Source organism: Cyprinus carpio, chromosome A7, assembly GCF_018340385.1.
Source record: "Cyprinus carpio isolate SPL01 chromosome A7, ASM1834038v1, whole genome shotgun sequence".
Taxonomy (NCBI): domain Eukaryota; kingdom Metazoa; phylum Chordata; class Actinopteri; order Cypriniformes; family Cyprinidae; genus Cyprinus; species Cyprinus carpio.
The window spans coordinates 32,653,890-32,677,425 of record NC_056578.1 but is presented as its reverse complement, the minus strand read 5'-3'; the positions used below and the strand labels follow the sequence as shown (position 1 = coordinate 32,677,425).

Here is a 23,536-nt window from a genome sequence, read left to right as displayed (position 1 = left end):
ATCACGGGTAGGACGGGGCAGGATATGATGCACAGTTATGATAGACAAGCGATGGACGAATCAGGTCTCTGTCAGCGGCAGCGCGCACACGGAGTACACGTATACAAACAGAGACAGCACTGGGAGCAGATCATTATCATTAGATCACGTAAATCAGTGGAAAATGAATAGAAATTATGATTCTGTCTGAAGAAATATGAAGTAAACATCAGTAAATATATCTCCGTGCAACTTTTGACTATAAACCCTATTTGACGCTGTTCAGTGAATCTATGTGAACATAAATAAACCACTGCAGACGTGACCGAATATGAATGCTTGATGAATTTCTATTCTAAAAATAACTCATACATATTATTTTGTACTCCTGACATAAAAAACTAAATAACTGTCACTGCAACAGTTTTATCAAAACATTGGCCAAATATCGAAGCTATAATCTTTAAACTTTCAACTGATGCACAGTTTCTCCAGATCAAGTAAGAGAGTGTGATGTTTAACGTGCTGTGAAAGTGAAACAATAATAATCTGGGGTCGTTGACGATCTTTGACAGCAAAGTGGTTAAAGGAACTTTGAAGAAACCCTCCTTGTTAGGATGTTTTATTCATAATTCTTTTATTTTTTATGAATATCCTTGCTGAATTTCCAAAATGTTACAAAAGTAAATATAAAAGAAACCAAGTAAAGCTTTGCATGAGAAAAAAGATGTAAAAATTGGTTTCACAAGGTAGTCAGACTATATGAGTGCAAGTATCGATAAATCGAGAGAGAAATGTTACATTACAAAACATTTTATTTCAATAATTATAAAAAATAAAAAATATTGGGCATGCAAAAAAAAAAAAAGTTCTTGAAAGAAATTATGGTTCGCTATATACAACACCTTGAACTCACAGGTTACACACCCATCTTCAGAAAAGCTAGTAGAAGACTTTTTGATTTTTGTGCATAGAAAAAGTAACAAAATGAAAAGCCGTTTTAGTCTGAATCTTTTAGACGTTTTTTGCCACTCTTCGGCTGCAGACTGGCTTGATCAAGTTTTAAGGTGTTTCTACGGAAGAGATTAAATATAAATTACAAACATTTTATTTGGTATTTTAAAAAAAGACAAAATATTAAGCAGTGTTAAAAAAAGGGACAAAAACAGAGACCCACAAAAAGTCTGACAGGAATCATACCGTTTTTGCCTGTACTTTTCTTGGTCAGCAACAGGCATCATGTGCATAAGCTCCAAACTAGCATTTATGGTCCTTAGCATTTCAAAACGCTCCTTCCCACGTATCTGAAAAACAAGTACAATAAAAACCTTTGAATAATCAAAAATTATTTTCATGAAATGTCTTTTTATAAAGGAAGTAACTTATAAATATTCCAATGTTACATACATGAAGAATGTAAATCTCATCAGTGGATTCAGGTCCAGCTAACTGATCCGAAATTTGATCCTCTGGTGTAATTTCTGTAATAAAAAGGGTTGAGAAATAGCACATATTACTTAATGGGTTAGACATCAATTGAGGCAGTTATCAGTCTTATTTCCTCCATATTTAATTTTGTTTACTTCTCTTTGTCCCAGTTACTGTCTCCCCAGTAATCTTTTTCAGATTGACTTCCTCTGTTTTGCGGTCACGGCCTGGACATGCACACACTCGAACTTCAAAACATCGGCGACCAAGGACCTGTCCCCTGAGAATGTAGAACACCACCAAACGGTCAACCCTTGGGCCGTATTCACAAAACATTCTCTCTCTTACCACTTAAGAGTTCTCCCAAATAGCAGTAAATGTTATTTGGTAAGACTTTCTTCTTTAAACCCATTTACAAAGATGCTGAGACCTACTTTTACTTAATAGGGAGAAATCTTAAGCTAATAGAAAGGGCGAGGTTAACCTCATTGTTATAGTTGATATCAACAAGGTTCTTAACAATGCCCACAGTGATTGGGTCTCTGTCAGTGATTTAATCATAGAAATATTGTACAACAAGCTATCATATTTCCATATTCAAGGACTTTTAAAATAAAATTGTTGGCATATTCAAATACAGATTAAAATGTAGGCTAATTAAGTATATGTTCAGCTAATTGTCAGCCTCTTACACGTCTGCATCTCGTTAACAATAAGCGGATATGCATAAGCAGCCTTTTATTAACAGACTAGAATAATCATGGCTGATAGCTGATAGTAAGACATTGTGCATTCAACATACAAGGAAACCAAACTGCCCGCAAGAATAGCAGTTAATTCTTGCCCAACTTGTACTTGAAAAGAAGGACATTTAAATTAAAAGGAAATTATCGTGAAATGTTTCTAAAATGTATACATTTCAAGATGGATTGCCAGAAGCAGCCATTTTAGGATTATATGTGATTTAGTCAAGGCAAGGATTTGGGCAAGTTAGGAGCTACTTTTAGATGTTTTGTAAATACGGCCCCTGATCTCCATTACTGCCAGAAACCTGTACAACACCCAAGGATGGAAAGGAAAAGACAAAATAAGAGAAAACAGGAGAGAGGGACTCACTCAAATGTCTCCATGGTCAGTATGGTGAGAATTGGCCTCCTATTCATCCCACCCATACAGCTGCTGTTGCACATGAAGTTCAGTAGTATGGTGGTTACCACTGAACCCAGCTATATGGACAGAGCCAAAATACAAACAATAAAGTTATCTATCCACAACTTGGGCACCACTAAAACAACACTGAGAAGGTGGTGTCAAATATATATTTAGTTGTTGACTCTATCACTGCTAACTATGTTGTTTGAATAGTCAGAAGTTTGGACAGGACTTAGTGGATTTAAAGGTTTTTGGTCCTTTTATGTCTGCTGGCCTTTGGGAGTATATTTCCATACCTGGAGCTGATTATTTTGGTCTACGTTGGTTTGTTAACTCACCTATTTTAATTTCAAAACAAATGTCATACACAGTACATGTCAATGTTTATTTATATGATGACCAAATAAAGTGTTTTTTCTTTGCTAATATTAAATGTTTGAAGGGATTTATGGATGGAGTTCAGTCATAGCCATTTCCCTTTTTGTTTTTGCTTTGTTTTATCCTTTTTGTGAAGCTATTACTCTAAATCCTTCCTTTCAGCTCAGTTTTTTTTTTTTTTTTTTTTTTTTGTTTTGTTGGTTTGGTTAGGTGGTTGTGGGTGTGTTTTTGTGTTTTATTGTTTTACCTTTGTTTATGCTTCAACCTGAGTGATTTTGTTTTTGCCGTTAAATCTGCATCTTATAAAATGGCACATACCATAACTGTCACAAGGTGGCAATATCACCATGGCTATTATTTATATAACATAACTTTAATATTATGACTTATAGGCTATCTGCACAAAATGCCCCGAATGCATGAATCTGAATGAACTCCTTTTGTGGATGTGTTCTTCACGCAACAATGTGCAGAAACACAGCAACTAAACTCTAAAAATTCACAGCTTTTTATTATAATAGTGTTCTCATTATAATGTTATATGACAGTAGTTATCAATGTTCTGCATTCATGTTTTTAGCTGTGCGCTATGAAGATGACCAGCAAAATTAAGCATTTGACAGCAGGTTTTTAATCAAAGGGATTTAACTAATCATTTATCTCATATAGAATAAGCTTCATTATTTATACAACATAAATGTTAATATTACGACTTATAGGCTATATGCACAAAAGGCCCCGAATGCACATGAACGTGTCTGCATGGCTCTGAATGAACTCCTTTTGTGGACGCATTCTTCATGCAACAACGTGCAGAAACACAGCAACTAAATTCTAAAAATGTACAGCGTTTTATTATAATGGTGTTCTCATTATAATTATGTATATGACAGTCCCAGTCATAGTTATTAATACTGAGCATTGTTGTTGCGCTGAAGAGATAATCACCGTAGTACTACAATGAAGTGCTTTACTGCAGCGCAACTCAACCAAATGCATCTTATAGATAAATAATATGTACACGATATGTATAAACCAGCCGAAATGTTTTGAAATCACTTGTACCCTACTGCAGTGTTTCCCAAACCTGGTCCTGGAGAACCTCCAACACTGCACGTTTTTGGTGTCTCTCTTATCTGACACACACATTTGAGGTCTTGGAGGTCTTTGAGGTATTCACTAATGAGCTGATGAGTTAATCAGGTGTGTTTGAATAGGGAGACGTCTAAAATGTGCAGTGTTGGGGGTTCTCCAGGACCAGGATTGGGAACCACTGCCCTACCTGATCGAAAAAAATCCAGTCTTTTGCCTGTCATTGGACCTTTTTCACATTTCCGGGTTTCTCAGCAGAGGAAGCCATCATAGTTGGGTTAACTTGAAGAGCAGTGAATGGGAGAGTACCACAAATATAATTTTTGCATTTTCATTTGCTCAAATAGCAAAAGAAAAACTCCACAATAGCGTTTTCATGACTTTCAATAAAAGGAAAAAAAAATTGAGAGACTGATAACGGCAGTCAGAAGAGATGAACGATGTCAAATTTACCATCCCTCATCATAGATGCTGCATTAGAAACAACCTCGCAATAGTGTTAACTGTTTTTTGGATGCAAAGGTGATATAATACAAAGAATAGTGTTATAAATGTACATACATAAAAAAAAAAAAAAAAAAAAAAAAAAAAAAAAAAAAAACCATACACACTTTCGAGGTTGTACGATTCTGATGACCATTAAACGCGTCATCACAGTCTTGTTAAAAGGGTCCATTTGAGTCTTTTTAAAGTTTTAAATCACTGCTGCCAAGATGCTCCTCTGTCGGTCACGGATTATGGAAAGTGAAACTTAAATCTATAGGGGTGGTTGGATTTATTCACACACATTAAAATATTTATTTGAAGCTTCTTTCTTTTCAGATTCTTATTTACAGCATCATTTTAATAGGCTGTATATTAACTTATTGGGAGAAAACCAGTAGTTCCATGTGAAATCAGAATTTTGTTTTTTGCATTAAATAATTTTTACCATTAATATATGTACAGGAATTTCTTTAGGTAAATTTGATGTATTGTTTGGTACTTTTTTGTGTCTGCGAGCATATGATGTCCAGGGTGAATATTGGGCATCTGGCGCTGCTCCTCTTCTGTGACTTTTTTCCATGACCCTATGAAAGGAATTCTTGGTTGGTCAGATTCGCTTCTAAATATTAGAGGTCGACTGATATTGGATTTTGCCGATACCGATAGCTAGGTTGGACCACACTGGCCGATACAGATTAATTAACCGATAGTTTTTAAAATGAATACTGAAAAAAAAAAAAAAAAAAAAAAAAAAAAAAAACTAAAATAGTGCTTTATTTAAAAAAAAAGTAGTATTAGTAATAATACTAATAATAATAATAATAATAACAACAGTAATAGTAATAGTAAATGTTGAAATTACCACACTCTAATAGGGCCCCATGAAATCTGTTAAATTTTTTCCTAAATTCCATTTTAATTTTTTCTAAATTCTGTTTTTAAATTTTTCTGGATTCTGTTTTTTCCATTTTAATTTTACTCCACTCCTTTTTAATAGTTAAAGTTAATTAATCATAAAGTCTAATTAAATAAAATCATGAAACTTACACATTTTCAAATCAGTTTAATAAAAGTTTAACAAAAATTACATGATTAGGGCCCTATGAAATGTTTTATTTTTTCTCACCATATTTTTTTTATCGTTACCAAATTCTGTTTTAGCATGTCTAATTATTTGAAAGCATAAAACTTAATTTATTTTTTCTTAAAGAAGCCTAATGATTTTCTGTGAATTCTGTTTTTATGACTGAATTCCGCGATTCCATCCGTGTTTTCTGCATCGCGCAAAACATAGGGCCCTGCAATAAAACCATCACAATGTTTACTCTCGCACTTTAACTGCTTCTATTATTGAGCACTTAATGATTGTCTAATCAAAATAAAAGAGCAGCGCTGTGTCTAGGAGAACTCACCGGTATCACACACACTCCGGACGTGTCGTGTTCAACTCAAGCAGCAGTCTAAAACTGTTTATTTATTCACCAAACGAACACAAGCTGACTACAAGAATGAACAATGAGGTAAAGATAATTTGAAGTTCAGTGTTTAAAAACAGAGCAAACGGAAAGAGCGATCTATATTGTAGCTCTATAAATGAAGCATACAGACTTTATTAGAGCCACAGAAAGACAAACGTTTCGATGGAAATGCTCAATATACAATTATGTACATTAACAACGATTCGGGGCGAATATAATGCAATTTAATGGAAAACTATGTGAATGGCACTCTGAGGCATGGCAGGATTTTCTGTCTTAAAAGTGTCTCGTTTTGTTCAGCGTGCAGCGTCACGTGTCTAAACAAACAGCACGTGCTGTCAGTGATTTCAGCCACTAGAGGCAGCTCTCGCACTGTATAATGAAAACAGAGCCTTCTCAGCCGCTCCAGCAACGGACCCAACCCAGGAAACTATCAGCCGTCTCCAGCAAGAGACGAAACGCGGAAAACTATCGGAATGGCGTTTCAGCTTGCTAAAACGGGCAGAGCTGAATGCTAAACAAGTCACCTCTGAGAGCCATTTCATCAGAATTTTATCTTTCAGCGCGAAGATCATCTCCTTGCTGGACTCTGAAGAAAAGCAGCAAGAAGCTTGAACATGTCCCACATGCTTCACTTGCCCCGCAGCGCCTCGATTCATTTCACACGTGAGGATCAGCGCCCCTTGTCTACAATGAATGAAACAGATCGGAGGAAGCTGTCACTGATGATCCCATAGGTGCGTTTCCATTGCTCTTCAAATTGTGCAAATTGAAATTGCGAAATTGCGAAAAGGAATATTTCGCAAAACTGCAATGGAAACTTTTTTTCCACATTTACAGGTTACATGGCTTATGTAAAAACGCCATTAATGCTTGGATAACCCCTTATCTAAACTGCACGTCTGCGGAGCATTATGGCTCCGACATGGCGACCGGAGCTGATCGCGGCCACTCTAGTCAAAGCTTGCATTTATACCAGCCGTGCCATGTTTCAGAAGCGGTTCTCCATGCTGCTTTTCTAAATATACACATCCCATTTGATTAATGCAATGGCTGCGATACACATAAACCTACCAACATCGATTGCCATGACTTATTGTGAGAGAGAAAAGTCGTTTAAGAGTTTTAGTCGCATAAACATTGGTTAATGGAAACGACACCATTTCACAAGTTTTTCAATCGGTATTTATAGAATATCACAAAAGTTTTGTACAAATTTATAATGGAAACATGTCTCGTGTCACTGACAGCTTCAAATGAAAAGGAGTGGGCGTGTTCCAGAGAGGATCCTCGCACCCTTCCTCCCAAAGACACAACATGGGCTGACTGTGAGCTGATTCGCATTCTCACTAAGGCCGTGGAGGAACTCGGCTTGGAATGGTCGGCTCCAGAAGAGCCAGCCTGCAGCCACTTAGACAAGTAGTACTTTTGGCAATTGTCAAGGCCATGGCCAACCTGCTGGTGCTGGAGCGCCACCTTTGGTCGAACTTAACAGAGATCAAGGACACTGACAAGGTCACAGTCCTCTACTTCCCTGTTATCCACATGGGATTATTAGGCCATGCTGTGAATGTTTTTGCTGAGCGCTTCACAGAGGCACAGTAGTCATTGCAGGCTATGTGTCACTTCCTGCCAAAGTGTTCTAGCTCAGCGGCTGGTTCAAGTCACCAGAAGGCTCCATCCTCCCAGCAGCTTGTGAAGCCTGTGCTGTCTTCGGCCTAGCTTGAGTCTAAGTCTCAGCCTGGGCACCAACAGTGCTTAGACGGCTAAATGCTAGCCATTTTCTAAGCACCAGGGAAGAGTGACATTGACCCTGAACCGTCCTGATCTCAGGTTCATCCTCAATCTCAGACACCTGAATCATGTGCTGATGAAACACCCATTCAGGATGTTGACTTTGAAACAGATCCTCAAGCATATATGCCCAGGGGACTGGTTCATAATGGTAAATCTGAAAGATGCTTACTATCACATCCAGATAGCCCCTTTTGAGATTCACATTCGAGGAGGTGGCTTTTACAAAGTGCATGGTGCTCTTTCCATTCAGAGGCAGATGGGAATTTGCATTATGAATTACCTTGATATTTGTCTTGTGTTAGCCAGAGAGGAGCAGGAACTTCTCATTCACAGATCACTGTTTTTCAACCACCTTGAGCACCTTGGGCTAAAAATCAGTTTAGCCATGAGTTCTCTGTCTCCCAGGCAGTGAGCCTTCTTCCTGGGGACAGTTATCAACTCTGTCCAGATGCAGGCCAGGCTTATGCCAGAATGCTCACTAACAATTCAGCAGCTAGCAGTGTCATTCAGATTGGGGATTTTCCTCTGCGATTTCATGGGCCTGCTTCACATGCGGCCTCTACAAATTTGGCTCAAAGCCTGTGTATGCTTGGTGCCAGCACAGTCCAATGTTTACCGGGAGCCAGAGCGCCTGACATCTTGGCAAATTTAAAAGAGCTGACTAATGCTAAAATTCAGTATGATTGTTATTCACATCAGCACTAATGATGTTCAACTTCGTCAGTCGGAAATCACTAATAATAACATTAAAGATTGTAATATGTTCCGGTCCCCTACCTGCTTACCGTGGTGACAAGATACATAGCAGACTGTTGTCACTCATTGGCTGGATGTCAAAGTGGTGCAGAATAACATAAGTTTCATAGACAACTGGACAAATTTTTTGAGCAGACCTGACCTGTTCAAAAGAGATGGTCTTCATCCCTCCAGGGGTGGTACCACTCTTCTCTCTATAAATAAGGCATATAGTCTTAAGCTGCATCCTAAATGATGCACTATACACTAATACACTATGTACTTATGCACTATGTATTCAACCATGTAGTGTATGATTTGTAGAAGGATATTTTGTCATTCGGAGTCTGATAGCCCCTCCCAATATGAGTGCATGAAATGTTCAACATTCTGCACTTTTTTTCGGTCATTTAAGTGCACCATCCGGATATTTTAAAGCGCACTTTTTATTTTATGGAATTTTCAGTGTGAATGCACTGCTCACACTATTTATACTACAAAACGTCACACAACTGAATAAGTACGCGATTTGGGATGCACCTTTAGAGTTTGTACTTGACTAACTGGGGCCCAAGTCAGGAAGCAGACAGATCGACCATCTACTAGCCACCTCACATCACAGAAGTCGGTTAATTCTCAGCACATAGAGACTCTGTCACCTAGATATCATACTATAGAGATTGTGTCTATTCCCCTAACTAGCAAACACAAAAAAGTCCAAACCAATTTAAGGGTAACAATTTAACTGATGTTCAACAAATAAAAAAAAACATACAACACGGATAAACAAATGATAAATCTTGGCTTAATGAATATTAGATCCCTTTGTACGAAAGCACTTTTTGTAAATGATATGATCACAGATCACAATCCTAGATTAGGGTTGGGCGATGCCTACAAAATTAGCATCAGACAACGTCTACAATGAAACACTGCAATGGACAATGACATCTGCAGCGGCGGCATCATCATCAGTGTCCGTGTACATCAGCACAGGCACAAGATGAATGTTGAGAGAGTCAAATAGGTGATACTGTGCATATATTGAGCTCATCCATCCACGCTTGAGTATACTTTAAAAGCTGTGCGGACACGGCTGTGAGCGAGACGGAACGCGGAATGTGAAGTATACCTGTGCCTAAGGATTGATGCAGATGTCAGATGATTAAAACATTAAATGTAATTATTATTTTAGGCTATTTTAATTTTATTGTAAAATATTTATTATTCAAATTTAGAATTTTCTTGCTATTTTTGTTTGCTTCGTTTAGCTCATGTAAAACATCTAGCCCAGTGGTTTTCAACCTGTGGGCCGCGGCCCCCTAGTGGGTCGCGATGGTATTGAAGGTGGGCCGCCAATTCCTATTAAAATAAATAATAATATTGTTAATATATGTAAAAATGTCTAAGTCATAACATAATAACATCATTTCATATATATAATTAAATAAGCCCGAGTTATTTTCTGTTCATTGCCAGTTCATTCTAGGGCTGTGCGATAGATATTGTCATAAAATCACGATTTGAGCGTGCGCGATTTCTAAATCGCTTTATAGCACGATTTTCCGCGGCCCTGACCTCCCGCAGTATGCTATCCGATCCAATCATAATGCAACGCGCCTAGCGCGAGAACAGATGTGATGCGCCTTTTTTCCAAGCCCATGTTAACGGATCAGAGTGTTCACACTGCACGCGGTAAAAGGCTAGAAATAAAAACGTGCGAAAAGAATTAATATTTAGCACATGAGCATAGAGAGAGTTGTGAGTGCACAGGACACAGTTTGAGCGAGAGAAGACACGTTTTAAGTGCGCACACTCTCTCCGGGTGAGAGCAGCGTGTATCTGAGCAAGCGCGTCTGGTTTTGTGACAGAGCAAAAGAAATGTGCGTGCGTGCGGACAGATTCGCGCTCGCGCATTAATTTAATGTGCTTTTGCGTTACATTAATGCGCTCTCGCTGCTGCTTCTGCACCGCATACACATTCTGTATACACACTGCAGACAGAGTAGGCCTACGTGTGAACCTGTATAATGTATAACAAATCTATTTCAACACCTGAGGCACCGCTACAATTAATGAGCTCTATGAACAATGTATGGCAAAAAAGAAAAAAAAGTCCCTGGACACAGGATTTATTTATTCATTTATTTTTTGCCATAAGTCTAGAAATTTTGTTACACCTTTACTATAGTGATTATTTTGACTTATGTCTGTTCTAGAGACGTTACAACTTTTTGATAAAGCTCTAATTGGTTTTCTTTTGGAAATATGTTTCAAATTCATCCTGAATGGATTTATGATTGTAAAGCATATCTGTGTGTGTCAAAATTGTGATTAAAATCGAAATCGCAAAATTGCTCAAAGAAACCGCGATAGGTTTTTTTTTGTCCATATCACACAGCCCTAGTTCATTCAATAAATACAGTTAACAATCTAGCTTCTGAGTACTAAATTATTAACCCAACAATAGCGGGGGCAGTTAATTATTTTTTTTTGCAGTGGGCCTCGCAAACATATGTGTTTGGTTGTGTGGGCCGCGAGTTGAAAAAGGTTGGGAACCACTGATCTAGCCTATAATTCATTTGGCGTTTTTTTTGCACAATAAAATCTTTGTTTAAATTGTGTTCACTGAACTGTTTTGAGATTGAACTAGCTGCAGATAAACACTCCATTATTGGTGATTTTAATATCCATTTTGATAATGAAAAAGATGCATTGGAATCAGCATTTATAGACATTCTGAACTCTATTGGGGTCAGAAAACACGTGTCAGGGCCTATTCGTTGTAGATTTAATACTGTCACGTGGAATTGAGGTTAATGGCTTTGAAATACTGCAGAAGTGTTGATATCTCGGATCATTATCTAGTCTTGTGTATTCTCCATATAGTCAAGTCAAGTCAAGTCAAGGTCACCTTTATTTGTATAGCACTTCATACAATACAGATTGTGTCAAAGCAGCTTTACAGTGTCACACAGGAAAATAGTTGGTCAAGAATACAAGAGAACAATAACAGTCATTTTTTTTTTCAGCTACATTCAGTTCATTGATGATTCAGTGATGTCATCATCCAGTTCAGCTCTCTTCCAATTGTGCTGTGCAAGTGTCCCCAACTATTCAAGCCAATGGCGACGTTTGCAAGGAACCAAAATTCTATCGGTGACAGAAATGGAGAAAAAACCTTGAGAGAAACCAGGCTCGGTTGGGGGCCAGTTCTCCTCTGGCTAGACAAAACCAGCATGGTGTGGTTTAATTCCAAGCTGCAACACAGGGCAGATTGTGCAGAGGACTTGTCTGGACCTCATGGTCTTGTGCCGATGGTTGTCGAGGTGACAGGTCTTCACAGGGGATCTATGACTGGGGCGCATCTAGTTGCTGTAGAGCTCATCTCTAGGTGCTGGTCCACCATGTGGTCTGGATATGGGTGGCTATGGTGAAAATCTGATCTGGATACAGACTGGATACAGTTCTTCTTGCGATGTAGCGAGTACTTCGAGTGTTATGGGAAGTGTTCCCGGTTCTGGTTGACCTAATTAATGCAGCTGAACAATTCTTTAATGGATTTGAATTGTAGAAATGCGATAGAGTATGTGTATGCCAGGTTAAAGAGATGAGTCTAATCTAGATTTAAAGGCGTCTTATTATGCTCTTTTTCAAAGTCTTGATTTTGTTTTGGGGGTGTACTAGAACATGCTCTCATGCATGGTGGTTCGAAAAACGCTTTATATTTCACAATTTACATTATTAAAATACCTTTCTCCTCAGTCTGGCACAATCGATTGCTCGATTAGTTCCAGGTTTGATGAAGGCCCGTCTTCAAAAAAACAAAATGTGTTGTGACTGGTTAGCTGTCCCAGTGTGTTGTGATTGGCGAAGCAGCAAGTTCCGTCTGCTCCGGTGTAGTTAAGGATGGAATCAATATTGCCATATCAATTTGAACCGGATTCAAACCCTGAGAATATTGAACAAGAGGATCGCACAGAACCTTTGCACGCACAGATACTGCAAGACATATTAGAGTGGAAACACTTTTTTTTTTAGATACAACGTCAACAACCGCTTAAAAATAAGTGCATTTACTATGTACAGATAAGTGCAACAGTAATATGCATTATGTTAATTGTTCTTTAATTATAACATTATAACATGAACTGCAGTGAAACTGTTATACAGTTGAATTTATTTATACCATAGTCCCATAATTGAAGTGTAAATTCTTCTTCATTTTCTCTGATGCACTAACTCTGCAGCAGCACTTCTTCATCGTTGTCATGTCTGATGCACTCAACCAAGCGTTCTAACCACGACCTCTCCCCTCCCCATCCCCCAACCAGTCAAATTTCCATAGGCGGGAATTATTTTAATGATTTTCTAATGGGCCGCTTTGTGACACCCCAAACCCCTGGAAAACAACGCTGTAGTCCATACAAGCTGTTCGTTGTAGTTCTTGAGAAGGGAATTTTTTAAAAACAAAATATTTCCCTTTGGAGAGGACTTTGAGATTTGTAACTTTGTAGATCTTTTTTATGCCCAAACATACACACTACACACTGACTAAAATTCACAAAGTGAAAAAGCATAATGGGACCCCTTTAAACTGACAGAGTATGTCTGCCTCCTGAACAGCGCTAGGTAGACTGTTCCAGAGTTTGGGTGCTAAATAGGAAAAGGATCTGTCCCCCGCAGTTGATTTTGATATTCCAGGTATTATCAAAGCCAGAGCCAGAGTTTGGAGATCGCAGCGGACATGAAGGGCAATAATGCAACATGAGCTTGCTCAAGTATTGAAGAGCTAAACCATTTAGGGCTTTAAAAAGTAATTCACAAGATTTTAAAATGTATTCGATGTTCAACAGGTACCCATTGCAGAGTTGACAGAATCGGGCTAATATGGTCAGACTTCCTGGTTCTTGTAAAAACTCTAGCTGCTGCATTTTGGACCAGCTGGAGTTTGTTTATTAAGCGCACAGAGCAATCATCCAATATAGCATTAAGATAATCTAACCTTGAGGTCAGGTATATTTTTAAGATGGAAAAATGCAGTTTTACAAATGCAAGAAACATGGTGTTCAAAGGAAAGATTGCCATCAAATAGCACAGCTAGGTTCCTAACTGATGACGTGGAATTAACAGAGCAGCCATCAAGTCTTAGACAGTGTTTCAGGTTATTACATGTGGAGGTTTTGTGTCCAATAATTAAAACCTCTGTTTTTCAATATTTAGCAGTAGGAAATTACTAGTCATCCAGTTTTTTAAATTAACTATGCATTCCGTTGGTTAAGTATGTGTCATCGGGCCGTGGAGAAATATAGAGATGAGTATTATCAGCATAACAGTGAAAGCTAACACCATGTTTCTTGATGATACATATTGCTAAAGCTGCAAACTCAACTACTTGTTACAAATATGGTAGAACCATCACTTCTATAACACTAGGCTGCTTTGTAAATCTTCCTGACTTCTCAATTCCTCAGCAAATCCAATTTCTCAGAAAAACTTGATGTTGTAACAAACTATGGATTCTATTTTCTAGCACTTAAGATACGGTTGCACCTATACACTTAAAAAAAGATCAAGGAAAAAAGTCTGACACCATGGTGTAATAAGAACACACGCCTTAAAGAGAGAAGCCCGGAAAATGGAGTGCAGCTGGAAGAAAACAAATCTAGAGGAATTTTGTATTATTACATGGATGGATAGTACTTCTACCTATAGAAAAACTATAAAAACTGCTAGATCTGCTTACTTTGTCTCTTTTAGAAGAAAACAAATGCAACCCCAGGCATTTATTCAATACAGATCTAAATTAACGAAAAATAAAGCATCAACAGGCACAGAGATTTCCCAACAGCACAACAGTAATGACTTTCTGAACTTCTTTACTTCCAAGATCGATACCATGTAGCCATTAGCTAGTATTGCATCAGACAGTGCACTATAGATCCCGAGGAACAAATCCACTCATTCTCTGTTATAACAGAGGAAAAATCATATAAATGTCAAATCATCAAAACCAACAACATGTATGTTAGACCCTATTCCATCTAAGCTAACAAGGTTAGCTTTGTACCCTGGTGCCTCGAACTCGTGCCGCGCTGTTTGAATACATGCAATTCGTGTGTATTAGAAAACATATTCTGCAGTTAATTGTTTGAGGCCATTTCACGATTTCAATCATCATACAGTCACCAGCAACAGCCACCCTTTTCTCTCATCGGAGACATGCAATGCAGGACTAAACAGTTTCTCGCTTTCTGTGCTTATAATGATTTTAGCATCTTTCTCTGACACTTAAATACTTTCACACTGCTGACAGGTTTGCTGCATTAGTGCGCGCCTCTATTTGATCACGTCACATCATTGTTCAGTACAATTTATTCTGTCTTTTTGATTATTGCAATTTTGGTTGCTGAACATTTGGTGCATCCCTACCCTTAATGATGTAGCTCCTCAGTACTTGAGTGAGCTCATGTCACATTACAGTCCTTCACGTCCACTGTAATCTCAAAACTTTGGCCATTTGATAATACTTATAAAAATAAAAATCAACTGCAAGCGGCAGATCCTTTTCCTATTTAGCGCCCAAACTCTGGAACAATCTACCTAGCATTGTTCGGGAGGCACACACAGTCTATCAATTTAAATCTAGATTAAAGACCCATCTCTTTAACCTGACATACACAAAACACACTATCACATTTCTATAATTCAAATCCATTAAAGGATTGTTAGGCTGCAATAATTAGGTCGACTGGAACCAGGAACACTTCCCATACGCCTGATGTACTTATTACATCATAAGAAGAATGGCATCTATGCTAATATTAGTCTGTTTTATTCTTATTCCGAGGTCAGCATAGCCACCCAGATTAAATCAGTTTCCAGACCAAATGGTCACCGTAGCCACTCCGATCCAGTTCATATCTAGACCAGATGATGGATCAGGGCCTAGAGATGACCTCTAAAGCCCTGAATGTCAGCGGAGACATGTCAACTAGATGAGCCCCAGAGACAGATCCCCTGCGAAGACCTTGTCAACTACAGTGTGTGCATAATTATTAGGCATGTCGATTTTTTGATCATATTTTTTTCCAATCGCATTTTACCAATTCCAAACCACATCAATCTTAACTATTAATTTTGCATTTGATCATTTATGAAGTGATTATGTAATTGTCCATGAAGGCTGTAAGTAAAAAAAATCCAGCTGTGCATAATTATTAGGCAGGTTTTTTTCTTTCAAGTGATTTTTTTGTGATCAACATTTTTATTCAGATTAATTTCACTTTCAGAAATAAGTCACAAGTCAAGGTTCAAAAGAACTATGTACAAACAGATGCCATGAAGCCGTCCACCTATACAGAGAAAGAGGAAGAAAAATAAAAGTGCTATAAAAAAAAAAATCAGTGAAGCATAGTAGGCATGTCAACTTTTCATCCTATCTAGCAACATCTCAGCAACATTTGTCCAACTCCGAATAGTGTTGTCCTTTGCGCCGTTGATCCTGGCAGTGGTACCTTCCAGTAAGGCAATGTCTCTGAAGTATGATAGCCAAGTGAAAGTTATGGAAGTGGATGGTTCTATCCATAATTTCAAAATAGTCTTTTTGGCAGCAGTACTTGCAGCTGATAAAGTCTTTGCTGATAAACACTCAACTGGAGACTGGAATCATCTAACAATAGAAAAAGTTGGGGATCTTGAGGTACATGTAAATGCATGAAATCTGAAAGAACGGAACATACAGTTTTCCAAAAAGGAACCACCACCGGGCATTCCCAAAACATACGCAGGTAAGAGCCTACTGTGGATTTATTACATAAATGGCAGTGAGGATCAGCTCTAACCTTTATCTTATATAGTACACTAAGAGTGAAATAGGCTCTATTAATACATTTATAATGTATCATCTGATGTGCAAGATTTTTAGAAGCGGTAAAACATCTGGCCCATACCACATCCCAGTCAGGTTGAACAAGCCCTTCCCTTTCCCAGGAGTGGATAGCTGGAATAAAGGTATACTGTAGTATGAGAATGGAATTATAAATCTTAGAAACTAAACCACTAGAAGGAGTATCAATGTTCAACCATTCCCACAGAGGATGAGTAAGCACATTGGTGGCCCAAGGAACGCCGTAGGCCTTTAAAGCTGACCTCAGTCTTAAATATAGAAAGAAAGAGAATCCAGGTAAAAAAAATTCTACACTTAAGTCCTGAAACGATTTGAGGCCATTATCACAATAAATGTCATTCAAAGTATGAACACCAGCATCAGACCAGGTTTTAAAAACAAAGGGTTTGTTGCCGGTGCATAAACGGTTATTATGCCATAATGGAGTTGTCTTAGTATATAAGAAAGGTCCACCCGTAATTTTCTCCACCTTTTTCCATACATCAAGTAAATATTCAATAATTGGTCCGCAAGTTTTCTTTAAAGATTTTGAAATACCTGAAAAGGGGAGATATCTTGTAATCGAACCGGATGGATAATATTCGCTTCCAGAACTCGCCATGGAACCGTAGAATCTGAGTTAACCCAGGTTCTGATTCCTCTTATTTGAAAGGATAAATTATATAATTCAAAATTAGGTAAAGACAGACCTCCATCTAGTTTCTTATGCTGCATCGTCTTAAGTCTGATTCTGGGTTTTTTCTTCATCCATATAAATCTAGAAATGGCTGTATTAAGCTCCTTGAAAGAATTTTCAGGCGGAGGAAGAGGCAACATGGAGAATAAAAAATTAACCCTGGGGAGCACATTCATTTTAACTGTAGATATTCTTGCGTGAAGAGCTAAACATAAGGGGGACCATCTATCTAAGTCTTCCTTGATCTTATTCAGGAGAGATTTATAACTACAATTAGAAATAAGATGAAATGAGGAAGATATAGTAATGCCCAAATATGTAAACTGTTTGACTAAGGTAGGTAAACTTTTAGATTCTTGTCTAGCTGCCTCATTCAGAGGCATTAGAGCAGATTTATTCCAATTTATTTTGTAACCTGAAAGACTACCAAATATGTTAAAAAGGTTTAGGCATTCAGGAACGGACACCGAAATATTGGAAACAAAGAGCAAAATATCATCAGCATAGAGAGAAATTTTGTGTGAGGTATTTACGCAGATAATTGGTTGTATAGATAAAGTTTGTCGTACTGCTTGTGCTAATGGTTCCACTGATAAAGTAAAAAGCAAGGGGGATAATGGGCATCCTTGACGGGTGCCCCGGCCAAGAGCAAAAGAGGAAGATGCTAAGGAGCCTGTAAGAACCTGTGCTGAACAGCAATTGTAAAGCGTTTTAACCATTTGAATAAATCCCTGTCCAGCCCCTACATGATCAAGAACCGCCCAAAGAAAACTCCATTCTATCCTATCAAAGGCCTTCTCCGCGTCCAATGAAATGACCGCGGAGGAGGCCGGATAGGAACTGGACCTATGTATAATATGTAGAAGTCGCCTGATGTTATCGGAGGCAAATCGATCTTTGAGAAAACCAGACTGGTCATAGTTTATGACTTTATCTATACACTTACTTAGTCTAAGGGCTAAAGTTTTAGCAAAGAGTTTTGCATCTGTAGTTATTAAACTAATGGGCCGATAACTGGCGCATTCTAAGGGGTCTTTGCCTTTCTTGAGTAAAAGGGTTATGAGAGCTGTATTTTGGTCCCTGTGAAGGGTTCCATTTTCAATCGCGAAATTAAAAGAGGCAAGAATAAGTGGCAAAACTATATCCCAGATAGCAGAAATTAGTTCAGGAGGAATTCTGTCACTACCTGGAGCTTTGTTCTTAGTCTAAAGCCATTTTCAGTTCATCTAATGACAGTTGGCCATTTAGTATCTCTAAATGTTGTTCATCAAATTTGGAGAGGGGAAACTGCTGAAGAAAATATAAATTTTGTTAATAACTAGAGGAAGAATTAGAAGTGTATAATTGTTCATAGTAAGATTTAAAAATCTGATTTATATCTTTGGTTTGAGTGTATAAGATGCCATCCTTCTTTATAGCATGTATATTTGCTCTGGATTCCATCTGTTTAATCCATTGCTCTAATAATTTACTCGGTCTCTCCCCATTAAAGTAGTAAGACTGTTTTGTGCAGTGCATAATAAAGTGGGCTCTGTGCAAGAGTAACTCTTTTAACTCTGATTTAAGAGCATTTAATTATTTTTCTTTTTGTTGACAATGAGTATTTTTGAGATCCTGTTCCACCACCTAGACTTGTCTCTCCAATTCAATTCTACGGCCATTTCTAGACCTCTGATGAAATGAGGAGAAAGCAATGCATTTCCCTCTAATAAAACACTTTGTTACCTCCCATAGCACTTGAGGGTTATTTGTCGAACCCTTATTCAGTTCAATAAACTCTACCAAGGAGGTGCGCAATTGTGATAAGAAATCTTGGTCAAGAAGTAGAGATGTATTAAATCTCCGACGTTAGTTTCCGGAGGAAATAGAAAATGGGAGAAGATACAATGTAACTGGAGAATGGTCTGAAAGAAGAAGGGGTAAAATATCAGCGATTTCAACAAACGTAATGAAAGCTGGTGATATGAGCAGGTAGTCAATGCAAGAGAAGGATTTATGGCGAGCTGAGAAAAAGGTATAGTCTTTGACAGCCTCATTCCTCAATCACCATATGTCACACACGTTGACCTGTTTAATAAAATCCTTTAATAATTTTGAAAAGGTCTGATCCGAATGTGATATTTGAGATCTATCAAGTAAGGGATTTTGCACAGCATTGAAGTCGCCTCCTATGACAAGGTGATAGTCTTTCAAACTTAGTAAAATGCTGACGAGCTGTTGATAAAATATTCATTCAAATCATATTCGTTGGGAGCATAAACCGTTGACATTCCAAGACATTATATTAAGAGCCATAATTCAATTGAATTACTGTACATTTTACTAATTAAGAAACAAGAATTAGTGGACTTATAAGGATAGTTCGTGGCATCTGAAACTATAAGGGAGGAACAACAAGAACGGAACAAAGGCAGTAAGTGGAGAGTGAGAACAAACTCTCCTACCTGCCATCACAACAACCTCGTCTGGATACGTGGCCAACATAACAGAGGATCACCCGAGTCCCAAGACCAACTAGGTGTCACAGTACACTAAAGTAGTGCTCAGCATAGTAGTGATATCAGTCTACATCTTCTCCTGGAGACAGCTCACTGTAATCCGTTAACATTTCCACTGGCGTGCTGTCACGTAAAGGCAGAGGCACAGCAAGTGCCTGTTGCTGGTCAGCAAAAGCTTCCACGTCAGCCGGCGTTTGGAGATGAGAGGTTGATCCGCGATGCGTCACCTTGATCGTGGCGGGATATATCATGAAGGAAGAAATCCCGAGTCTTTTCCTAGACTGAATCATCTCATGTCTTTTCATGGCTGTTTGGTTGCTGTAGTCGGGAAAGAAGAGAAGCGAGCTGCCCTTGTGTATTATTTGACCCGCCGCCCGAGCTCCTTTGAGGATAGCGTTCCTGTCCTGGAAGCGAAGCAGTTTTAAGATTAGAGTACACGGGCTCTTTCTGTTGCTGTCACCAGTATATATCCGATGCGTCCTGTCGATTTCGATCTGTCTGTTTTTAAGTGACGGGATCCACCGTGGTAACTGAGCTTGCATGAATCCTAAAGCATCGCTGCCTTCTTCCCCTTCTGCAAGGCCGACAAGACGAATGTTACATTGACGGCTTTTATCTTCTAATCTCGCCATTTTGTCTTGAAGTGTATCAAAGGTTAGCTTAAAGGCCGTGTTGCATGGTTAATTTTTCAACGAATGTGTGCAATTTGCTTGTTGGTAATGAACAATTAAACTGTCATCCATTGTATTTTATGTTGTTGGGTATCACAAAATGGAATAAAATACGAAAAAGTAGGTACTATCTTACAGCGGTTTGCAACGATTCTCCTTTCCCCCACAATGCATTGCATTACGTCACATCGGGGAGAGAATTTACCAAAGCCCGCCTTGAGAGCATTCAGAGTGACTAGAGAGACGAGTAGTAGACGAGAGTATTCAGATAGTGCAGATTATAGATAAATACATAGATATAGATAGATAGATAGACAGACAGACAGACAGACAGACAGACAGACAGACAGACCGATAGATAGATATCGACCAACAGCGACTAAACGCACTCACTTCCCTACAGCACCAGCTTTCCAACGCAGTTTCCACACAAGCACCAGCCAAACATAGCGACAGACACGCGGCTACGTTTGCAACAACATTTTCACCGGAGGAAGAGATAAACACTTAGAAATGCCCATATAGCTAGCATGATGCCTTCTATTTCTAGATGACAAAGACAAAGTTCACCAGTACGACACTATGACAAAGGTTACTGGTACTTATCTGAACTAACGTCATGATCACTGCCACTAGATATAAAGAAAACATTTATTTTTCACTCGGTGCTATCCAATGACAGTAAAAAAAATATATATATATATATATTTATATGTGTGTCGTTATTGTGCACTGCTGCTCGTAGACTAGCTCCAGTGTTCATTGCTGCATTGCTAAATGATAGCAACTCACCAGGACACTTCACCAACTCTCCACTCATTCTCCTTGGACCATGCATTTAATTGGCTTTGTCGGCCATCAATGCATTTAATTGGTCATCGTGCCCTCTCACGTCTGGCTGGTTTGAAATTATAGGGCTGCGGGCCATCATACATGTTGGCTCTTGCCACCTCTTCCTCATCTCAGTTTTTATCGCAACGTTACATTGTCCTAAAATCGTTTTTTCAACGTGTACCACTTGCATAAACACTGCGTCCGTAGGCAGTATTATCCGTAGGGGCTGTCATTGTTGTTTCGCGTCCTGTGTGACATCGGAACTCGGAGTACATCGATCTAGTACGAGTTCACGGGTGGGAAGTCACGGGTTTGACTGCCGTTCCAGTGCACTTTCATGGGTTTAAGGTTGGAAAAACACGGGTTATGGGTTGCCTGGAACGCGCATCATACTAGGCTGAGGCTACATTTCCTCCACTTCTCCCCAATGTGACGTCATCACCGAATTGCGTAAAAAAAAACGTTAATGGGGCTTCCGGTATGCGACGGAACAAGATGGACGTGTGAAATGAGAGCTCCGTAAAGTCAGTCGATTAAAACCCCTTAAATTCAGCGAATATTTTCTAAGTTGTGGTAAAAGACTCGGAATATGAGCGGGGGTGCTAAAACAAGAAACCAAAAGATGACTGGAAAAGCAGAACAAGAGGGACGCAAAGGAGATGGAGCGAATACACTTGATGCTAACAATGCTAACATAAACGCACACAGCAGTGACTCGACTTCTCAACCAAGTTTGAAAGATATAAGCGATCAAATAAGCAACCTTCGAACTCAGCTAACTGCCGATCTAACAGCGTTTAAAGAAGATGTAAAGAGAGAAGTGAAAGAGGAACTGTCAGAATTCAGACAACAGATTAACCAACAATTAGCTTCTACGACGTTTTCCCTACAAGAGCATGACAATAAACTCGAGGAGGAGGCGGCGCGTATTGAAGAACTGGAAAGTTGGTCGGCAGCAGCAAATGAAGTGCTCCAAGAGACACTAAAAGAGCAAAGGGCACTGCTTGGAAAAGTTGACGATTTGGAATCAAGGGGGAGGCGAAACAACCTCAGAATATACGGGGTACGCGAGGAAATAGAAGGTTCCTCTGTGATTCAATTTGTGGAGAAGCTGTTGGTGAGCGAAAAACTTATTGAAGAAGGGACTGATGCCCAAATACAACGCGCACACCGCTCACTCGGCCCGAAACCGTCCTCCGACACACCCCCGAGATCAATAGTTGTTAACTTTCTTCAGTACAGAGTCAAAGACGCGGTTCTCAGAAACGCCTGGAAAAAGAAGATTCAGCTTGGGGATAAAACTCTCTCTTTTGACCACGACTACACAACAGACGTGATCCAGCAACGTAAAGCTTATAAAAAGGTTAAGCTTGTTTTGAAAGAGAACGGTATCCGCTTCCAGACACCATACACCCGCATGCGTATCCATTGGGAGAGCGGCCAACAGACCTACAACTGCGCTGAGGAAGCCGAAAGAGAACTGCATCGCCGGGGTCTTCTACCTGGGGGCCACATCGGTGTGGATAATGCTAACTGGACCAAACATCGTCATGGCAACGCGTGCATCAGCGTGGAGAGAGGGAGACAGCCAAGAGAGCACGGGAGCGGCTACAGGAATTCCAACGGAAGATCAATACTTGAACTGAGAAAACAAAGACGGGGTAAATAGGTACTAGCTATGATCCAAAGAGCTGTGTGTTTAGTTGCATTTGGACATTGTCTGTTAATGATGTAAACACTAGTATTGTCATCCTTTTTTTTTGATTCAAATAACCTGACTTGAAGGGGCTAAAACACCTAAGGTAGAATTAGTGGAAAAGCTCTTGTTGATTTATACACTGGTTCTGGGAGGGGGTCCTCTCTCAGAGGGAGGCTTTCCCCCTTACCTTAGTTTGGCGAAAATGGGGGAATTACGAATACCCTGCCTTGGAAGCCTTTTTCAGTCTATTGGTTTTGTTATTTTAAGTTCAGTTCTGTTTCTGTTTTTATTTACAATGTTCATGGTCGAAGTTGATGGTTATAAGACAAGCAACCAATCTGAACCACCTTACATTCATGATGCACAGTCAAAAGCTTAAAATAATGTCATTAAATGTCAATGGATTAGGTAATCCAGTCAAGCGGGCAAGGGTGATGAATAAGATAAGGAAAGACGATATGCACATCATCTTGCTACAGCAAAACACATTTAGGAGCTTTGGAGCATGAAAAACTTACTAAATTTGGTTACAACATATTTTATAGCTCATATTCACAAAGTCATAGGAGGGGAGTTGCAATACTTGTAACCAAAAAAATAAAGTTTGACATTCTCAAAGAAGTAAAGGATAAGGAGGGTCGATATATTTTAGCAAAGGGTAAAATCAATAATAATCTTATGACATTGGTTAACATCTACGCACCACCTGAAAGCGAAACAACAT

At 38.9% G+C, this 23,536-nt stretch overlaps 1 protein-coding gene across 2 annotated transcripts in view; it reads right to left on the bottom strand.

Moving 5' to 3' along the window:
* Window positions 1-776: 776 nt before the first annotated feature.
* The window catches only part of LOC109070898 (cellular tumor antigen p53-like), an 82,362-nt gene continuing 59,602 nt past the window's right edge, over window positions 777-23,536 (bottom strand). For both annotated transcript variants that reach the window (XM_042760852.1, XM_042760853.1), the window contains exons 7-11: window positions 2,524-2,633; window positions 1,563-1,687; window positions 1,387-1,460; window positions 1,180-1,283; window positions 777-1,052 (exon numbers count right to left, since the gene is read on the bottom strand). In XM_042760852.1, the coding sequence (XP_042616786.1) occupies window positions 980-1,052; window positions 1,180-1,283; window positions 1,387-1,460; window positions 1,563-1,687; window positions 2,524-2,633 (486 nt within the window). In that variant the 3' untranslated portion in view covers window positions 777-979. The remainder of the gene's footprint in view (window positions 1,053-1,179; window positions 1,284-1,386; window positions 1,461-1,562; window positions 1,688-2,523; window positions 2,634-23,536) is intronic.